This window comes from Onychostoma macrolepis, chromosome 06, assembly GCF_012432095.1.
Source record: "Onychostoma macrolepis isolate SWU-2019 chromosome 06, ASM1243209v1, whole genome shotgun sequence".
NCBI classification, from domain to species: Eukaryota; Metazoa; Chordata; class Actinopteri; order Cypriniformes; family Cyprinidae; genus Onychostoma; species Onychostoma macrolepis.
The window spans coordinates 33,012,181-33,034,205 of record NC_081160.1 but is presented as its reverse complement, the minus strand read 5'-3'; the positions used below and the strand labels follow the sequence as shown (position 1 = coordinate 33,034,205).

The window sequence follows — 22,025 nt, the reverse complement described above, 5'->3', positions numbered from 1 at the left end:
TTTTTGATTAGTAATATGCATTGCTAAGAACTTCATTTGAACAACTTTAAAGGTGATTTTCTCAATATTTAGATTTTTTTGCACCCTCAGATTCCAGATTTTCAAATAGTTGTATCTCAGACAAATATTGTCCGATCCTAACAAACCATACATCAATGGAAAGCTTATTTATTCAGCTTTCAGATGATGCATAAATCTCAATTTCAAAAAATTGACCCTTATGACTGGTTTTGTGCTCCAGTGTCACATATGCAATATATATGGAATAATTTTTTTTTTTTTTTTTTTAAAGAAATTGATACTTTTATTCATCAGGGCTGCATTAAATTAATCAAAAGCGGCAGTAAATACATTTACAATGTTAGAAAATATTTCCATTTCAAATAAATGCTATTATTTTGAACTTTTTGCTCAAGTGTGGATCCTGAAAAATAAAATGCATCTCAGTTTCTAAAATAAAATATTGTGCAGCACGACTGTTTTCAACATTGATAATAATCAGAAATGTTTCTCGAGCAGCAAATCAGCATATTAGAATGATTTCTGAAGATCATGTGACACTGAAGACTGCAGTAATGATGCTGAAAATACAGCTGCGCATCACAGAAATAAATTACAGTTTAACAGATATTCACATAGAAAACAGCTGTTTTAAACTCTAACAATATTTTACTATTTTTGTATTTATGATCAAATAAATAAGCTTCAAGTACTGAAAGAGCTTGGAAAGATTGAGCCGACGTGACGCTCAAATCCAGAAATACTTCACAGCTGTGCAGTTTTATAAATCATCTGGATCAGTGATTACAGTGATACTGTACCTTACTCCATATGAACTTCTTGTACATTGAACAGTTTGTATAAAATCAGCATCAGCCTCCATCCGTGCCGTCAGTCTGAGATCTCTAAATATAATCTCATTTACGTCATAATGGAATTACTGAATCTGTTACAATCCTCAGAAATAAAGCAGTTTCTATAGCAACACTCACTGCGTGTGCAATTTAGTGACAGCAGAACGTCATCACTACATTAACTCACCTCTACTGTATGCCCTCCATGAATATTTAATAATAATATGTGCAGAGGCTGATACCCATTTAGCATTAATGATTAAAAGATGTCATTTTTTGTTGATAAATGACAACACGGCGGTCAAGTGGCAGAAGTCCCGAAAATCCAGCTTCTAACCTGTAATAATGAGTTTGACAAATGTTTCTACAATTCAAAAGCTCAGTTACAGTAACTCCTGAATGATGTGAATGCAACACGTCAGCCAATCAGAATGAAGAATGCAGTGCTGCGGTATGAATATGCAAATCATTCCACTGCAGATCTTCTGTGAAACTGTATATTAAACTCACGTAATGTGACGACACCGACTGTAACGGGATAGACGCAAAAAATACAGTGGTGATGCTTCTTTCTCAAATCTGTCGCCATCTGATATTTCTGCTGTAATCTTTATCACATTAATATTAATCAGCATTAAATTAGCATTTTGATTATCACAAAGGTTTTAGAAAGGCTGCGTGACCTACAACAGCAGCTTAAAACAAAACTAAACCCATATTTTGAAAACATAATTTGGGCCTCATTTATAAAGATATGCATCCAAAATGTGAATTTACAATCATTTCCGAAATGTTATACATCTGGTCAAGGACACATTAGATAATGCGAACTAACAATGACAAATATTTATAAAGCATTTAACCTTAGTTAATAATAATTTCAACATATACGTCATTATTTGTTAAGATGAACCTGAGCCAATATAAATTAACAATGAACAACTGTATTATTATATTAACTAACTAGTGCTGTCAAATTATTAATCACGATTAATCGTTTTGTTTGCATAATATGTATGTGTACTGTGTTTATTTATTATGTATATATAAATACACACATGCATGAATATATTTCAGAAAAGTATGTTTTGTTTATATATTAAATATATTTATTTATAATATAAATTATATGTATAGACAAATATTTTCAAAATATATACTGTATGTGTATTTATATACACACATAATAAATATACACAGAACACACACATATATTATGCAAACAAAAACTTTTATTTTGTGTGCGATTAATCGTTTGACAGCACTATAACTAACGTTGCCAAACATTAATAAATACTGTAATAAATGTACTGCTGCTTATTGTTAGTTAATGCATTAAATATAGGGCCATGTTGAAAATTTTTACTATTTCTCTTTGCATTTTAAATAACGTTGGAATATTTTAATTAATGGTATATTTGAGTGCAAAATGTTTGTACACATGCTCCTGAATTGGTGAACAAAAGAACATTTTTACGCCAGTTTTTAAACTTTATAAATTAATTTTTTCCCTCACTTTTGACACAGTAAGAAATCCATGTAATTTAGGATCAAATAGGATCATAAATGTGACTCTGGAGCTCAAAAGCAGTCATAAGCAGCACAGCTATATTTGTAGCAATAGCCAACAATACATTGTATGGCTCAAAATTATTGATTTTTCTTTTATGCCAAAAATCATTAGGATATTAAGTAAAGATCATGTTCCATGAAGATATTTTGTAAATTTCCTACCGTAAATATATCAAAACTTCATTTTTGATTAGTAATATGCATTGCTAAGAACTTCATTTGAACAACTTTAAAGGTGATTTTCTCAATATTTAGATTTTTTTGCACCCTCAGATTCCAGATTTTCAATCTTATTTATTATTTATTCATATTTCAGATGATGCATAAATCTCAATTTTGGAAAATTGACCCTTATGACTGGTTTTGTGCTCCAGGGTCTGTTATATAAATGAAAAACATGAATAAAGAAATGAATTTGATTTCTTTTGTGACGAACACGCTGACATTCACACAGAACTGACGCAAACTCACAAACCCAAACGCTGCACGAATCTTTGAGTTATCTTTTATATTTTTAAAAACAAACAAAAAATAACAGATTAAATGGAATTTACAGTAGACATTCGCAATCATTGTGCACTTTTAAATACCTCAGATACTTTCTGCACAGCTGTCCACGGAAAAACGCAAACACAACGAGGAGGAGGCGCGAGAGAGGGGAGCAAAGGAGCTTCAACTTATCCACGGGAAAAGAATCACTGAATATATAGATTATTTCTTATAATCCTTACATCACTTATATAAATATACTGAACCGAGAAAAGAAGATTCATCTGAGAGAGAGAGAGAGAGAGAGAGAGAAAATAAACAGCGCGATACAGAAGTCCACAACAGCGTTAAGGCAAAACAGAAAGCAAGAGACGCTAGAAAGTGAAAGAGGAAGAAATCCAAAGTGAACAACGTGAGAAAGAGAAGATGATGAGAGAGAGAGAGCTCGCCAGAGGAAGAGAGAGAGACGAAGACGGATGAGCGCGTGGAGAGACGAGGCTTCGGCGGCGCGTTAAAGACACAGTTCAGAGTAAACCAGCCATTCTTTCAGTGTTTCCACACCAAACCTGCTTGACTTCATTTCTTCTGTTTTGGAAGAAGCTTTATTTTGCTTTACATAAAGCTGTCGAGCTCCACAAATGAGATTAAAGTACCATAAAATGAGTTGCGTTTATATTCTTCTGAAGGCGTTATGAGAGTCACGTGGGCTGGAAAACAGCATCTCGACTATACGATGTCAAACATCACCAACTTTTGGTCATATGGATCTTTTTGTAATATTTTTTTCAGTGCTTGATATATTTTCTAGAGTTCTTAAAGAACGATTTTCAAAAACTCTCAGTTTGTGCTCCACTTAAATAACGTCAAACAGGTTTGGAACGACATGAAGGTGAATAAATGAAGACAAGATTTTCATTTAAGCCTGAACTATTCTTTTAAAGGGATAGTTCATCCAAAAAAATGATGTCTTCGTTTATGTCATTCATGTATGCATTTCTTTCTTCAAAAGCAGCATGATGTGAAAAAACAAACATTTTTGGTTCCCATTGACTTCATTGTATTTCCATGTACTGTAATGCAAGTCAATGGGAACCAGTTTGATTCCCAACATTCTTCAAAGTATCATCTTCTATATTCCACAGAAGAAACATGTCTTACAGGTTCGGAACGACATGAATAAATGATGACAGAACTTTAATTTTGGGGTAAACCATCTCTTCAGTTTGCCTAAAAATGAAAAATCTGTCCATTTACTCACATTCACGTCGTTCTATACCTGTAAACATTTCTTTTTTTTTTGCAAAAGCATGATATAAAAAAATGCTGGCAAACAAACATTCCTGGTTCCCATTGACTTCCATTGTATTTCCAACAGAATGGAAGTCAATGGGAACCAAGACCATTCCCAACGTTCTTCAAAATATCTTCTTTTATGTTCCACAGAAGAAAGAAAGTCAAACAGGTTTGGAAAGACATGAAGGTGAGTAAATGATGACAGAATTTTAATGTTAGGGCAAAACTATCCCTTTAAAGAGAGAGTTTGCACAAAAATGAAAATTGTGTCATAATTCACCTGTATGAATTTTTTTCTTTTTGCAGAGAACACACACACAAAAAGCATAAAACAGCTGGCAATGAAGTGTTTTGGTACCCATTAACTTTCGTAGTATTTTCATTAAGTCTGAAAATGTGTTACCAACGTTCTTCAAAATATCTGCTCGCATGTTCCACAGAAGAAAATAAGTCATGCAGGTTTGGGACGCCATGAAAGTGAGTAAATCATTTTGTTTTCATCTGAACTGTCCCTTTAAGACGTCCGCTTGTGTCTATGAGTGTGCGCGCGTGCGTCATACGGTACACATACAACGCAACACGCTTCTGTGTCATATGTGCTCTTCTGTTAATGATACAAAACAATAAAAAAGATCCCTAAGGAACACCAGGATGATCTCTTCCCTTTGACATCTTCGACTTCCTCTCTCTCTCTCCCGACTCACTGCGAGCTCGCTCGCTCCAGCACGCGCAAGTCATAGTTCTTTTTGGTGGCGCGCAGTTTGAACAAACTCCCGCCGCTGTTGTTGAGTTTGAAGGAGGCGCTCTGGGCCGCCATTGTGTTGGGGAACACGGCCACCACGGTGTAGAGGTGAGCCGGGTCGTTGGCGTCTCCCCGTCCGCCGCCGGGGCCCCGGGGACACTGAGGGTCCTTCAGCCACTGGATCTTGGCGCCGCAGAGCGAGAGCTGGTTGAAGAGCTTCTCGGCCTCCGGACGAGAAATGCCCTCGGGGAGGTCGGTCACCTCCAGCACCCGACTCACCACTAGAGGGAGACACACAGAGATCATGCTAGTGTTAAGCATTGGTCCCAAACTCAATTCTTGGAGGGCCACAGCTCTGCAGAGTTTAGCTCACACCTGCTTGGAAATTTCTAGTAATCCTGAAGAGCTTGATTAGCTGGATCAGGCGTGTTTGATTAGGGTTGGAGCTAAACTGTGCAGAGCTGTGGCCCTCCAGGAATTGAGTTTGACACCGAAGTGTTAAAGGGTTAGTTCACCCAAGAATGAAAATTAGCCCATGATTTACTCACCCTCAAGGCATCCCAGGTGTATATGACTTCTGAGTTATATTAAAAATTATCCTTGCTCTTCCAAGCTTTATAATGGAAGTGAATGGGTGTTTTTTTTTCAACAGTCCAAAAGTAGCCAAATAAAGTGCATGCATCCATAATAAAATGTGCCTCACACGGCTCCGGGGGGAGAATAAAGGCCTCCTGCAGCGAATCGATGCGTTTTTTGTAAGGAAATATCCATATTTAAAACGTTATAAACACTTTTCTCTCACTTCCGCTAACCGTCGTAGGCAGTGTGCTGTGTGAGGCACATTTTATTATGGATGGATGCACTTTATTTGACTACTTTTGGACTGTTGAAAAAAAAACACCCATTCACTGCCATTATAAAGCTTGGAAGAGCAAGGATAATTTTTAATATAACTCCGATTGGATTCGTCTGAAAGAATAAAGTCATATACACCTGGGATGCTTTGAGGGTGAGTAAATCATGGGCTAATTTTCATTTTTGGGTTAACTATCCCTTTAAAACCACCGCCGATGACGTCTACTGAGGGTGGGGCTGACTTTTTTCAGAACATTTGACCGATTTTCGATTTTTATACAATTTTTATACAATTTTTAACTAGTCAACTTGAAAATGTAACTACAACATGATTCAAGTAACTTTTCTTTATTAACCCTAGAGTTAAAGAAAATTCTATTCCAAGTGCACCACACATGAAGTTGTCAACATGATGTAAATGTTAAACAAATCACTTGTTAAATATCTTTGCAGAAAAGATGCATGAACTACACCTAATTGAGCAAACATGAAATATCAGACATACAGTAGTAGTTCTTTACAGGTGTTTAATTCGATTGCACTGCTTTTCCATTGTTTTTTCAATGTAAACATGGATGTGTTTGACTGTCGCGTCTCTTGCATGAAACTTACAATTAAACAAACCATATTGACAAAAAAAAAAAAAGCAAACAAAGAAAATATATTTCATTTCTTTCTATATCAACATCATACAATGCATTAAACTGGGCTTAACATAAGAACCGTAGTGGGTTTATGAATTGATAAGAAGCTAATAAACAATTAAATCAGAAAAAGTAAAATAAAAATAAATTATTTTAATACTTGAACACTAAAAATATAAATATTTCATTTATTTACTTGCCTATATTCAAAGATAAATGCAATGACACTAGGATTTTTAGAGGAAAATTGTGTGAATAATTTGTAATCATGTAATCCATAAAAAAAAGTAACTGTAATCTGATTATGAGCATTTTTAAAAATGTAATACACTCTAATTATGACTACTTAATTTTTGGAATCTGATTATGTATTCCAGATGACGTAATCAGTTACAATCCAGCACTGGTCACAACACACTTTATTTATATGATTAGATAATGTGTTTCCTGCATGCATAGAAAGGCCATTTCAAAGGCACTTTTATGGTAAATAGGGTCCATTTTCATGTCACACTGACTTTAAATGAGCAGAAAGACTCCAGTCAGGAGTTTGAGTTTGGTCTCTTACCCACGTCAGTAGTTCCCAGGTCTGTAGAGGCAGATTTGAGCGTTTGTCTTTTACCCCGCGCTCCGTGCTTCATCACTCCCTGACTCTGAGAAACAGACGGAGAGATGGAGATCCATGAGGAATGATGGATCACACAGCAGCTCAATATTATGCACATAGAATTAACTATGACTCATTTAAAAAAAAAAACTAAACAAGAAACAGGTAGTGCTTTGAAAATAATTCCACTCCTTCTCATTTGCTTAATATCACAGTTTATGAAAATAACATTTTGAATTTATAACTTTAGTGACAAGAATATTACCAAAAAAAATAATACTAGTCTGATCCTGTATTTATTTTTTTTTTTAAAGAAAAAAATCGTATAATAAAATATAAGGGAAAAAAGAAAAAAAATATGCTAAAATGTTGTACATGCATGTAAAGTACTTGACATGGTGTTTAATAGTGAGTTTTTTTAAATGTCAATGCTGATACATAATGTGTGAAAATCTGGGATTTAAAGTCCAATTTAAACCAAGAAATAAGCAAGATTTGGTGGGGGGAAATTTAGATTTTTTTCAGTTAAACTTTTTAAATTGTATTTTTATGCTGATAATATTTTATAATAATATGTTATAAAATATAATTTAATGAAAAATATATTTAAATTTAATTTATATTAAATTTGTAACAACATAACGATTGATAAGATGTAACCTAATTATTTTTAATATTAAAACACTTTTTTTTGCATAGAATTATTCACTAAAAAGATATAAATCAATGACAAAACTGGGTGTAGATTTGAAACTGACAGTTCTGTTAATTGGCAGTTACTAAAAGATGTCAATAATGACAATGCATTGCTCTCTAAAAACTAACACTAGAAACAAACTGCTTTTTTGGAGAAACGTCTCCCACACACACACACACACACACACACACACACACACACACTAGGGATGGGCAATAGCACTAATTTTGTTTTTGATACCGATACTTTTAAAGGCCAGTATCGTCAATATCGATACAATACTTCTAAATGAACTTTTAAATTCTGAAATTTATTAAAATACTAAGAATAAAATTGGTAATGATACCCACTTAACTTTATATTTGAAACGCATTTTAAAATTTAATATGCCTTAATTGCAAATTATTATGTTATATTTTTGTTTACACGTGGTTAAAATATGTTAACGGTAGTGGTAACCATGGAAATCTACAAATATAGCTGAACTACGGTTACTTTAGTAAAACAATGATTCATTTTCATAAGGGACTGCAGTGACAGGCTGTTGCATGCATAAAATGCAACCTTTTTATTCTGCCAGCATATGATTTATATTAACATTACTGAATAGAACATGATCAATATGAACTTTTAATGTTCAGTTTAAATAAATGTAATTGCACAAACCATAGGCTACAATTTGTTTATTGTGAAATAATTCAAACATGCTTTTTTTGTTTGTTTCTGTCCTCTGATAAGCATTGTTCTGGACTGCTGTTCCCAAAAACATCAATGCTTTATGATATTTTTTAGAAACGCATCCGTGTTTGAATGAGTGAACGCTCTCCGTGATTGATTGGTTTTGTCTTGCAACATTTGCGTGTGTTCAGATGAGCAGTTAGTTCTATCCTACACAATTATTTGCTAACAGTTTACTCGTCAAATTCAATGCATATTGTACGCATTCATTTTTTGTTAAATAAACAAAATCACTGGTATATAAAACACCTTAGTATCGATATTTTTTATTTGAGTATGGATACTTTTGATGCTCGCATCAGTATTGATATATCGATACGCCCATCCCTAACACACACACACACACACACACACAGAGGTCTGTACCTGATGGGAGCTGTAGGAGGACTGGTTGTGGTTGTGCATGATGGGAGGAGGACACAGACTGTACTGCAGCGGCTGCCCCAGTAAAGAGTAGCGTCCATCTGCTGACACACACACACACACACACACACACACAGAGTGTCAGTCAGAGCGCTGGAGGACAGCCAAACACAACACCGGCAGCTCACTGGGGCAGTAGGACACACACACACACAGCGGCTCACAGTGACCGTACACAGGCAGGGTCACCGTGTGTCCAGAGCTCATCGTGATGTCTCGAGTGAGTTTGAAGACTATATAAGCTGGTATTTTGAATCATAAGAAAACCAGGAAAACAATCCAAAGCTTCCTATTGGTTGTCATGTAGCTCCGCCCACAGCAAAATGTCAATGGTCTTAAAAACCCTTTATTTGTATAGCACATTTCAGTTTCAATTGTAATTTCTTTTTTTTCTTTTTTTAATATTTGAATATTTTTAAAAGAAGATAGGAGGTAAGAAAATTATTATATAAGAAATAATATATAAAAAAATACATTTTTAAAATAAACAGTCTTAACAGGGAATTAACAATTGAAGATATACTGTATACTGATATGATAAAATATGTTCAGATTGACTGATTTTGTTGTGTAGCCTTTTTTGCGTGAACGCCAGGGCATGACATGATTTGAAGTTCGTAGTAGACGCGTCTGATGTAATAAAGGGGTGTGTGTGTGTGTACCTGGTATTTATCACGTTATGGGGACCAAATGTCCCCACAAGGATTTTTTAGGTCCCCGTGAGGAAACAAGCTAATAAATCACACAGAATGAAGTTTTTTGAAAATCTAAAAATGCAGAAAGTTTCCTGTAAGGGGTAGGTTTAGGTGTAGGGTTGGTGTAGGGCGATAGAAAATACAGTTTGTACAGTACAAAAACCATTTTTATACTCTCACATATATGTGTGTGTGTGTGTGTGTGTGTACCTTGTGCTGGCCCGCCGGGCCGAGGGAACTGTGAGATGAGAGGCAGCGGGCCGAGACCCGGACACACAGTGTTCACACTGCCAGACGGAGAGGGAGCCGGAGACTGTGTGGGAGAAGCCAGCGGACTGCTGAGCTGAGTGCTGACCTACACACACACACACACACACACACACACACGAGTCTGAGTCTCCATGATGGAGCAATCACATCAGCTATAATGCGTGTACCATTTAGGCCTGTCAAAATGTTTTTTAATTTCGAATATTCGTTGAATTTAAAATATAAATCCACATTCTAATGCAAAAACGTTGAATTTTAGGTGTGCGTCAGTCAGCCTTATCAGTGGTGCACGAGATACGATGACGATGTAGGTGTCATTGCATTTTAATGCTTTTTTTTTAGCCCATCCAGTTAAACCCACTAGATGCATGAAATGAAAAAAGTACTCTTTGTGATTAAACTATGCATACATGATTCTGTTTTGTTTCTAATTGTTCAAGTAACTCAATTAATTATATATGTGGTTTATAAACATTATGCACTTTTTTCAAAGATGGTCGTGTTATTTTATTGCTTTGAAGAAACGTGGATTAGTAATATTTTGCTCGATGCGCCCTCTTGTGGCCTCAGGAGAGAAGCCAAAAGCTTTTTCCCCCCCTAACAGAAATTATGCCTTTTAAATTCGAATATTGATAATATTTAAGTACAAAATTCAAATTTAGTTTAGCCATTTTGACAGCCCCCCAGTTACCTGCTGCTCAGGCTTGCTGGGTCTCTGCTCCATGCTGTAGTATTTGCAGGGGTTCCACTGCACCAGAGGAGGATTCTGGGTCGGCTGCGGTCCGTTAGGGACACTGAGCTGCATTACCATCACACCAGCACCAGGAGGAGGAACCCCTACAACACATCCACATCAACGGGTCACTCACTCCCAATACAAAACACACTAGACTGAGATATATGATAACTAATGCAACCTACTGCTCAATGAGTTAAATACTGGTAAGTTTATTGAGCTGATACTGCAGATATTTACTGATGCACGATGGGTAAATCATGTGTAAATTGTATTTTATATAACTGTTTATGTTTCATAACAGATCATGGTATTCAGTATTAAATATAGTATTTTATATAGTGCTGTCAAACAATTAATCGCATCCAAAATAAAAGTTTGTTTACATAATGTGTGTGTGTACTGTGTATATTTATTATGTATATATAAATACACGCACATTCAGTATATACTTTGAAAATATTTACATGTATATACCTTTATATTATATATAAATATATTTAATATATGAACATAACATTTTTCTTAAATATATACATTGATGTGTTTTATATTTATATATACATAATAAATATAAACAGTACACACTCATATATTATGCAAACAAAAACTTTTATTTTGGATGCGATTGATCATTTGACAGCTCTAGTTTTATACTATTAGAGTATAAAATAAATTTCTTTATATTGTCAATTTTATTTTTATTTGAAGTTGAAGTTTTTTTATATTTCTATTTAACTGCATTAGCTGTAGCTGCTGTGGTTGTGTGCGGTGAACCTGAATACTGCTGTTGCATTGGCTGTGGGCTGCAGGGTGAGGCAGACTGGGTCATCTGGTACTGATCCGAACTGGGCGGCTGCAGGTAACCCACAGATGGACTGAAACACAAGGTTAAACAGAATTAAGCATAAAAACGACAACAAAGCATCAAAACATAAATTTACACTTGTCACTCTATATGTTTCTCCATTGTAGTAAATGCACATTTTCTTCCTGAATAAAACAATTATGTGCCACAATTAAGAGTATAAGTTTTTATGCACACTAAGATTTTATGTGCATCTTGGCATTTACATTCAGAGTTTTTTTTTTTTATGCAACATCTCAAAATTCACAAAAAACTTGGATGGAAACAGCTACTGAAGCTAAAGGAGATATTTCTAATCATATTATTAATAACAGATTAAATCATGTATTTAAACAATCAGAGCAGAATTTGCACAAAAACAATAATACAGCATCAAACTTAAATTTAACAAAATGTATTTAACAAAAACACTTTAATGCAACTGAAAGGATATATTACACAATAAAAAATTTTTTTACTAAATAAATAAAAACATCTTTGTTTTATATCTAAGGAACCCAAACAGATAATTTTGCATATTAAGTTTCATGTCAAGATAGAGTCAATACTCTACATATTGCATACAGTAGTAAAACTGCACCTTTTTTCCAGCACTTCTGACATTATCTGACAGTAAACACGTGATGCACGTGCTGAGATGTTAGCGTGTGTGTACCTTGTGCTGTTCTGTTGTGTGGGCGTCAGTACGCTGTAGTAGACTGGCATGGGTGCCGCGGTCGGCATGGCTCCCTGTACGGACTGACTGGCGGGAACCATGACGGGCTGCTGGTACTGCTGCTGCACCACAGACTGACTCTCATTAGCTACAGGCACCTGCAGAGACACACGAGGAGCGGTGAGAGAGAGAGAGACATACACTCACACACACGTGTGCTTTTGTGAAAAGTGGGGACATCACATAGGTGTAATGTTTTTATACTGTACAAACTGTATTTTCTATCGCCCTACACCAATCATACACCTAAACCTACCCCTTACAGGAGACTTTCTGCATTTTTACTTTCTCAAAAAAACTCATTCTGTGTGATTTATAAGCGTTTTGAAAAATGGGGACATGGGGTAATGTCCTCATCAGACACCTTGTCCTTGTAATACCTGTCATACCCTTGTCATTATACACATTTATGTCCTCATGTCACAAAAACAAATGCACACACACTCTCACACACACTCTCTCTCTCTCTCACACACACACGCACATACTCTCTCACACATGCACAGACACTCTCACACACACCTGATAGGAGGGCATGGGTGGGTACTGGACCATCATGCCCGGCATCTGTCCATTCATGGCTGTGCGCTGTGTGTTCATCATACTGGCGCTCTGAGGCTGCTGGACTCCCATCATGCTCTGGTACGCAGGCTGCTGATTGGTCATCATGGGCTGGAGAGGAGCTAATCATGCAAAACAAAAGCACATCAAACTTCAACTGCTCATCATGAGGGAGCCGTTCAGAGCTTTAATAGTTGGTTTAATATGAGACATCAATATAAGAGAGCATAAAAATGACAGTCAGAGACAAACACACACAGAAGTACCTTTCCTCCACGTAAGAAAAATCATGCTTTGGTAAATCAAAATAACTACTTTATTTCACAAAGTCAAAGTTAAGACAAAAAAAAAAAATTAATCTCAGAATTGACTCAGTATGTCCTATTTTGACTCAAAATTATAATTTCATAAAATTATTAAAAGTATAATTATTTTATTATTTCATAATTTTTATATTTAATATAATTTTTTATATTTAAATTTAACTTTTTTTTTATTATAATTGACTTTTTAAACTAGCAATTTTAGTGAAGTTAAAGTAATTATGGTATTTTAGTCTCATAATACCCCCATAATGACTATTTTATAATTATGACTTTAATTTATATTTTATTAATTTGACTAATATATTATATTTAAATTTTATAATTTTTATTTTGTCATTATTTTATTTTTTCATAATTATGACCTAAATGTCATAATTTTGACTTTTCCCCCATAATGACTTAACCTAATAATTATGACTTTTTATAATTTTACAATTTCTATATATTATTAATATTTTATATTTAAATTTGATCACTCTGACTGTCATCATTTTGACTTTTCATAATTTTGACTTTGTAAACTCAATTCGGATTCAAGTTTTTTATTATGAGTTAAATGTTGAAATTTTGACAAGTCAAAATTGACATCCTCATCTCATTATAGCAATTATGACATTTTATCTAAATTGTTAAATTTCATAATTATGATTTATGAAAGCATGATTTTTTTCTTATGTGGTGGAGACGGGCTTCCATGTGTGACTCATATACAGGTGCATCTCAAATTAGAATGTCGTGGAAAAGTTCATTTATTTCAGTAATTCAACTCAAATTGTGAAACTCGTGTATTAAATAAATTCAATGCACACAGACTGAAGTAGTTTAAGTCTTTGGTTCTTTTAATTGTGATGATTTTGGCTCACATTTAACAAAAACCCACCAATTCACTCTCAACAAATTAGAATACTTCATAAGACCAATAAAAAAAAAAAACATTTTTAGTAAATTGTTAGCCTTCTGGAAAGTATGTTCATTTACTCAAGAGTGGCTTAACAAGAGAAATACGACAACTGTAGCCAAATTCCTCGACACGTCTGTGTGTGGTGGCTCTTGATGCCTTGACCCCAGCCTCAGTCCATTCCTTGTGAAGTTCCCCCAAATTCTTGAATCGATTTTGCTTGACAATCCTCATAAGGCTGCGGTTCTCTCGGTTGGTTGTGCATCTTTTTCTTCCACACTTTCTCCCTCCACTCAACTTTCTGTTAACATGCTTGGATACAGCACTCTGTGAACAGCCAGCTTCTTTGGCAATGAATGTTTGTGGCTTACCCTCCTTGTGAAGGGTGTCAATGACTGTCTTCTGGGCACCTGTCAGATCAGCAGTCTTCCCCATGATTGTGTAGCCTAGTGAACCAAACTGAGAGACCATTTTGAAGGCTCAGGAAACCTTTGCAGGTGTTTTGAGTTGATTAGCTGATTGGCATGTCACCATATTCTAATTTGTTGAGAGTGAATTGGTGGGTTTTTGTTAAATGTGAGCCAAAATCATCACAATTAAAAGAACCAAAGACTTAAACTACTTCAGTCTGTGTGCATTGGATTTATTTAATACACGAGTTTCACAATCTGAGTTGAATTACTGAAATAAATGAACTTTTCCACGACATTCTAATTTATTGAGATGCACCTGTATGAGCTCTGCTCCAAAAGCACGTTAGCTTTCTTTACAGGAGGATAACATGAAGCTGTCTAGGAGCAGAGGAACAGGAAGTGATGTCACACTGACCGGAGGGCTGCGCCGGCGGGGGCAGCGGCTGAGAGCGCTGTGCGGGGTACGACACCTGGTGAGAGATGGAGCGGAACTGCTGGCCTGAACTCGGATACTGTCCTCCGGTGGAATAATACTGAACCTGGATCTGGAAGAAAAAAAAAAAAAACGCACGTATCCATGTAAATATCTACATAATGATTTATAGATCTATTCTTGTTTTGTTGATGTATTATATAATAATTATTTGTTATTTTCCCATGCAATAGTCAGTGCTTTGGCAATACTGTGCAAGTCATGCCAATAAAGCTCACTTGAATCGAATTTAATTAATACACACACACACACACACACACACACACACACACACACACACAGAGAGAGAGAGAGAGAGAGAGAGAGTTTAGTTTAATTCTATCTAAAACACCAGAAGTTCTCCAGAACAACCTTGACATTTTAACTAAATACTGCTACTATTGGAACTTAGAAGTCAACATCCAAAAAACTAAGATTATGGTATTTCAGGAAAAAAAAAACAGAAATCTAGAACATAAACATATATTTACTTTAAACAACACCACACTTCAACATGCTTTACAATATAATTATCTTGGTCTGGTTTTATCTCCCACTGCAAATTTCAATTTGGCAATAAAAACATTACTTGTAAAAGCCCACAGCGCACTGCACGCCATACGAACAAAATTATTCAAAATAGACATCTCCATCAGAATCTGGACAAAGATTTTGGATAGTGTCATACTGCCTATTGCCCTGTATGGAAGCGAAAGTCATCTCCAATGTTATCTGAAACTCAAAAGAGAGTACAGTCTGGCTGACCATCTGGTCTCAGTCAGGAATATAACTCACAGACATCTACTGACGAAGTACAGACCACCAGCTGACCATAGAAAGAGGACGACATAAAAGACGTGGTTACCTAAAGAAGAGCGAATCTGTAACGAATGTAGATCAGGATCAGTTGAGACGGAGGAACACTTCCTCCGCTGCGACAAATACACGTCCTTCAGAGACGCACTGTACTGTCAAATACAGCAGATTATTCCTGAGCTCCAGTCACTCCATGAACATGACAAACTAGGAATATTACTCGGTGAAGGACCTGCTTCCTCTTTGGTAGCACAACATATATATAAATGCCACAAACTAAGTAGTAAAGAGTGAACACATCTACATTAGCAGTACTGTTAATGTTTATATAAATATATATATGGATGTATTTTGTTTTTATTCTGCTATGTACAATGCTTTGGCAATATGTATCCAAGTATGTCATTCCAATAAAGCAATATGAATTGTGAGAGCCTGGAGTATTACGTGCTGCTCATATTACAGAGACGCTCTGATGAAAAATAAAGACTGTGATTCACTGTTTATTACAGCGGAACTGCTGGCCTAAACTCGGATACTGTCCTCCGGTGGAATAATACTGAACCTGGAACGCGCAAGCACCAAACTTTAATATCACTGTATGAGTCATTTATTAATTATATCACACAATGTAGTAATTTTGCTGGATGTTCAATGAATCAGAATCAGAATGAGCTTTTATTGCAAGGTATGTTTACACATACGAGGAATTTGATTTCGTGACAGAAGCTCCCGCAGTGCAACAGAATGACAGCGACAGAACAAAAAACACAGATAATAAAAAAAATAAAAAAAAATAAAAAATGAATGAATGGGTTAAATTTTATACTCATTTTTACTTTATACTCCAGTTTGTTAAATTTAAACATTTAAACACAGTGGATATCATTATTTTTTTTTTTATTACCGATTTATTCAAACATATATTAAATATTCAAGAACAGGTTGATTAAAAATATAATGAACGTGTAATATAGTGTATGCATCTATCAGAATGTTCCTCTCTAGAGTTAGTTTTCCTGCTAACTATAGAGTTTATGGTCATTGAATGTCTTTCCTGAGGTAAATGCAACATTATTGATCTCAAGCTGTTTATTGACTGTTGAATCACTAATCGATTGATTTCAGTGAGTTGTTCTGTTTCGTCTGATGTTCATTCCTGTTGATCTGCTGCTGTAACTAGAGATGATCGCTTCACTACAGCCATCCGTCAGCACAGAGTCACAAAAACTCATTTACTGGTTGAATTTAGTGATAAAACTGACCGAATTTGAAAGATGAGACTTTGTTTCATATCAAAAGTAACAAAGCAGTGTATGGGGATTTATTGGATGGGAGACGCTACAAATAATGTTTCATTAAGTTTTATTCATGCATCTACTGAAAATAGCAGAGATTGATTCTTGGGATTTAAGAATCGATATCAGTTCATCAAAATTATAATTGATTTGAAAAAAAACAAGAAATGGACATTTTGAACTCAGCTCTAATAAACAAGTAAACTACACTTTGTTTCATGTCTAACAAACACCTCCGAATAGGATCTTCCTTGTCTTGACTTGTTTGTAACCTGCTCTTTAGTTTTTAGGGCTGTCAAAATGGATGAAAAACTAAATTTGAATTTTGCACTTAAATATGATCAATTCAATTCGAACTTAAAAGGCATAATTTCAGTAAGGGAGGAAAACATCTTTTGGCTTCTCTCGAGGCCACATCGAGCTAAATATTACTAATCCATGTTCCTTCAAAGCAATAAAATAAAGAACACCTTTGAAAAAAAGTGCATAATATTTAAAATAATGTTTATAAACCACTTTTATAATTAAGTTGCTTAAACAATTACAAACAAAACAGCATCATGTATGTATAGTTTAATACTAAGGACCGAAAACCAAATCACAGAGTACTACTTCTGTTTAAAAACATGGGATGCAGAAAAACCGCCATAAAGTCTCAAGACATGTTTTTTAAAAAGTTGAACTTACATTAATTTTACATGGTTTTCTAAACATGCGGCGCTCTTGTGCGAGACTGTGATAGATGTCTCTATAGAAAATGTGATAAATTTGCGTTCTGTGTGAACAGCTTGGTTTCAGTTTTGACGTAAACAACATCATCTCCGCATTGATGTTCTCTTTTTCTGCAATATTTTGAATGAACAGCGCTGCATCCAGTGGGTTTAACTGGATAAGCTAAAAAAAAAAGCATTAAAAAAAGCAACAACACCTACATCGTCATCGCATCGTGTCCACTGATAAGGCTGCCTGGCGCACACATAAAATTCAAATGCAACATTTTTGCATTCGAATGTGGATTTATATTTTAAATTCGACAAATATTCGAAATTCGATTTTTTTTTTTTGACAGCCCTAGTAGTTTTACATTATTACAGTTTCTGCACATATATCTAATACAGGATAAATGTTTCTCCCGATTCTTATGAGCAGTTCTGTATAAAGCGCAGCAGAAACTGAGATTCACAAACACAAACATTGCTTCACAACAATCACACTCAGCATCTTCTCACACTTCACACTTGGGGTGGGTACGATTTTTGTTTCTGAAAGAAGTCTCTTCTGCTCACCAAGGCTGCTGCATTTATTTGATCAAAAATACAGTAAAAAATTTTTAATATTATATTATTATATGATTTTATATTGTAATATGTTAAAATGTATGGAAGCCCATTTCTGCCACAGAATAAAAAATAAATATATAAATGAATGAATAAATAAATAAAACTGGTGACAATTATCTCACAATTCATTGTTTTTTGCAATTCTGAGAAAAACGTCAGATTTGCGATATATAAACTCAGGATTCTGATCTTTTCTCTCACAACTCTGAATTTAAATCTTACAATTATATATATTTTTTATTTATCAGAATTCTGAATTGACATCTTGCAATTGTTTTTTTTTTTTTTTTCTGCCATGAAATAAAAATGAAACTGGTAATTGCAACATTTTTATTTCACAAGACAGACTTTCTTAGAATTGCCAGTTTATATTATATAAACTCATTATAAACTCACAACTGCACACAATTCTGATTTTTTTTTCTCAGAATTCTGACTTCACATCTTGCAAAATTATGTTTTTTTTGTTTTTTTGCTGCCATGGAATGAAAAAATAAAACAGGTAATTTTTTTATCCAAAATTCTTATTTTTCTTCTCAGAATTGCAAGTTTATATCTCGCAATTTTATATATCACAGAATTGCAAGAAAGAAAGTCATAATTGTGAGATTAGAATCACAATAAAATTATTTTTTTTATTGCATGACAGAAACAGGCTTCCATAAAAATGGAATTTATTTCTGTGATGCGCAGCTGTATTTTCAGCATCATTACTGCAGTCTTCAGTGTCACATGATCTTCAGAAATCATTCTAATATACTGATTTGCTGCTCAAGAAACATTTCTGATTATTATCAATGTTGAAAACAGTTGTGCTGCACAATATTTTTGTGGAAACCATGATGCATTTTATTTTTCAGGATTCACAGATGAATAAAAAGTTCAAAAGAACAGCATTTATTTGAAATAGAAATCTTTTGTAACATTTTAAATGTCTTTACTGTCACTTTTGATCAATTTAATGCATCCTAATTGAATAAAAGTGTTAGTGTGTGTGTGTGTGTGTGTGTGTGTGTGTGTGTACCTGCTGCGGTGGAGGCTGCATGTATCCCTGCGCGGGTGGAGCTGTCTGTAGGATGGGTTGTGTTGGCGGAGGCGGAGGTGGAGGTGGATGTGGGTGTGGAGCGGCAGGCTGGTATCCAGAAGGCGGCGGGGGCATGATGTAGCTGGGCTGGGGTGGAGGATGCTGGGATAGTACGGTAGGCGGAGGTTGGTATAGGCTGGGTGGCTCTGGTGCCTCGCTGGAGCCCTGACGGCTCAGAGACATCTGCCCAAAACCTGAAGTCAACTCATCTCCCTGAACACAGACAGACAGAGATCAGCATGAGCCGCTTTAAACCCTACTGAGCAACTTCACTGTCTACACAGGCAGCATCCTAACAGTTATGGAGCTTCATAAGCGACTGATCTGAAATCATGCAGAGATGCACAGCAATTTTACAATTTTAAATGAGCTTGTCAATGCATTCTGGGATTGCCTTCCCTACTGAAGATATACTAAAAAAAAAAAAAAATACAATAAAATGAGAAGTTCATCAATCTAGAATAGCTGTACTTGGACAACCCCCCCCCCTAATAAAAAAAAACAATACAAAAAATTAAACAAAACAAAATGAGAAGATTATCCACCAAGATACCAGGAAAAAAAAAAAAAACTAAAGAAGAAATAAAAAAAGTTAAAAGTTAATATAATAATAATAATAATAATAATAATAATAATAATAATAATAATTAAATATATACAAAAAAAAACAAAAAACAAAACAATACAATAAAATGGGAAGTTCAATCAATCTAGACTAGCTGTACTAGGATAAAAACAAAGCATAAAATAAAAAGTACAAATATTAATAACAATAATTAAACAATTTAAACAAAAAAATTACATGAAAAAAAATCTAATAAAATAAAATGAGAAGATCAACCACCTAGAGAAGTTGAATCAGGACAAAAAGCATGAAATAAAAAAATAAAGTAAATATAAAATACAATATGACAAAACACAACATAAAATGCAATAAAAAAAGCATTAAATAAATTAATAAGCTAAATTAAATTAAAATAAAAACTCATCCACCTAGAATAGTAGTACGAGGACAATTTAAAACCTTTACATCTCAAATAACACATTTTGGTACAGAACAATTGCACATTAATATAATGTACACATTACTGCTCAGCACAAAAAAAAAAAAAATACCCCCAAACATCACTGCTAAACACAATATCCAGCTGAAGAGCAGAAGAGTGAGAGAGAAGAGATGAACAGAGACTGTGTTCACTGAGCTCGCAGAAAGAGCTGGAAACAGAGGAACATTTCTTACTGCGCTGTGATTACTATCACAACATTACAGCTGCATGTTTCCCCAAATTCCAACAAATTAAACCACATTTTATGGCATTACCAAATGCAGAAAAATTAAGTCACATTTTAGGGGAAAATTCCAAAATGATCACAACAGCAGCAAGATATGCATCAGCCTGTCAGCCAGGGGACAACACTGAAGCAAGATCCTTTCTTACATGTACAAAGGTTTTTTTTTTTTTTAACAAATACATGTACTTATTTACTTACTTTATTTTAAAGATCTATTCTTGTTCTATGTATTATATAATCGTTCGTTCCTTATTCGTGTAATGGACAATGCTTTGGCAATACTGTGCAAGTCATGCCAATAAAGCTCATTTGAACTGAAATTGAGAAGAGATGAGGGGGATCGAAGGGAAAGATACAGGAGAGAGAGAGGAGAGGTGAGCAGAGCTGAAGTACCATGTTGTACTGCTGGGAAGGAGAAACAGGCAGGATGACCTGAGGGCACGAAGGGTTTGAGTAAGACACAGCCTGCGCAGACGGCTGCAGAGACGCCACCGGCTGCAGAGAGACAGAGAGAACAGAGGAACAGACTCAGAGATCAGGAGGAGGACGCAAGCGGAGGAGAGGTTAGAGAAGAAAGTTCTGTTCATGGACAGAGAAACTGAAATAATAAAAGGACACGTACACACTCAGTTCACCTTTTACTCCTTAATCACAGTCTGTACACACATAATACACTAAAATACAGGAGTGACAACCGCATTAACTCCTGAAAAATACAGGTAGTGATAACCGCATTTACAGAAATTCTACGCAGTGTGCACGGAACTGAACAGAACAACTACTTGTTAATGACGTATTTAAACATGCATCAGAAATGTGTCTTCGTCTGTAAAAAGAAGTCTTAACTTAACACTAGGGCTGTCAGTTTAATGCGTTAACTTAGTTATGAAAAAAAATTATGCGATTAAAATATTTTAATGCAGTTAATGCACTAGCCCCGCCCCCAGACCTGTACGTCATCTTACATTTCATACAGTTGACAAATATGATGCAGGGCAACAACTCCATAAATGCAGCTATGTCCTAAAACTTAAGATGTTGGGGGATGCCCCTGTATGTCTCATATTTATCGATATCACACGAGCAGCGAGAGCAATATCACACAGGTGCCGCTTCGGTTCTGATTTGCACGAGTGCAAATGTGATTTGATACAACAGTTCAGTAAATAAGAAGTTAATATTGCGTTATATTTGTTCAATTTTGCCAATGAAAATATTACCTATAAAGCCACAGCAGAACTGTTGCGTGTCTGTGAGCAACACAGCAGTGTTTAGTTTCTGAATGAATCCACGTTTTGAACGAATTGACTCAAAGACATTTACCGC

At 35.0% G+C, this 22,025-nt stretch overlaps 1 protein-coding gene across 9 annotated transcripts in view; it reads right to left on the bottom strand.

Moving 5' to 3' along the window:
* Nucleotides 1-2,919: 2,919 nt before the first annotated feature.
* LOC131542496 (R3H domain-containing protein 2) overlaps nucleotides 2,920-22,025 on the bottom strand; it is an 82,113-nt gene continuing 63,007 nt past the window's right edge. For 7 of the 9 annotated variants that reach the window (XM_058779245.1, XM_058779246.1, XM_058779242.1 and 4 more), the window contains 11 exons: nucleotides 21,093-21,194; nucleotides 19,347-19,619; nucleotides 14,812-14,941; nucleotides 12,721-12,881; nucleotides 12,139-12,296; nucleotides 11,393-11,493; nucleotides 10,571-10,716; nucleotides 9,820-9,964; nucleotides 8,858-8,958; nucleotides 7,018-7,102; nucleotides 2,920-5,231 (listed from right to left, as the gene is read on the bottom strand). In XM_058779245.1, coding sequence (XP_058635228.1) covers nucleotides 4,909-5,231; nucleotides 7,018-7,102; nucleotides 8,858-8,958; nucleotides 9,820-9,964; nucleotides 10,571-10,716; nucleotides 11,393-11,493; nucleotides 12,139-12,296; nucleotides 12,721-12,881; nucleotides 14,812-14,941; nucleotides 19,347-19,619; nucleotides 21,093-21,194 — 1,725 coding nt within the window. In that variant the 3' untranslated portion in view covers nucleotides 2,920-4,908. The remainder of the gene's footprint in view (nucleotides 5,232-7,017; nucleotides 7,103-8,857; nucleotides 8,959-9,819; nucleotides 9,965-10,570; nucleotides 10,717-11,392; nucleotides 11,494-12,138; nucleotides 12,297-12,720; nucleotides 12,882-14,811; nucleotides 14,942-19,346; nucleotides 19,620-21,092; nucleotides 21,195-22,025) is intronic. The other 2 variants (XM_058779248.1, XM_058779250.1) reach the window with 2 other exon arrangements.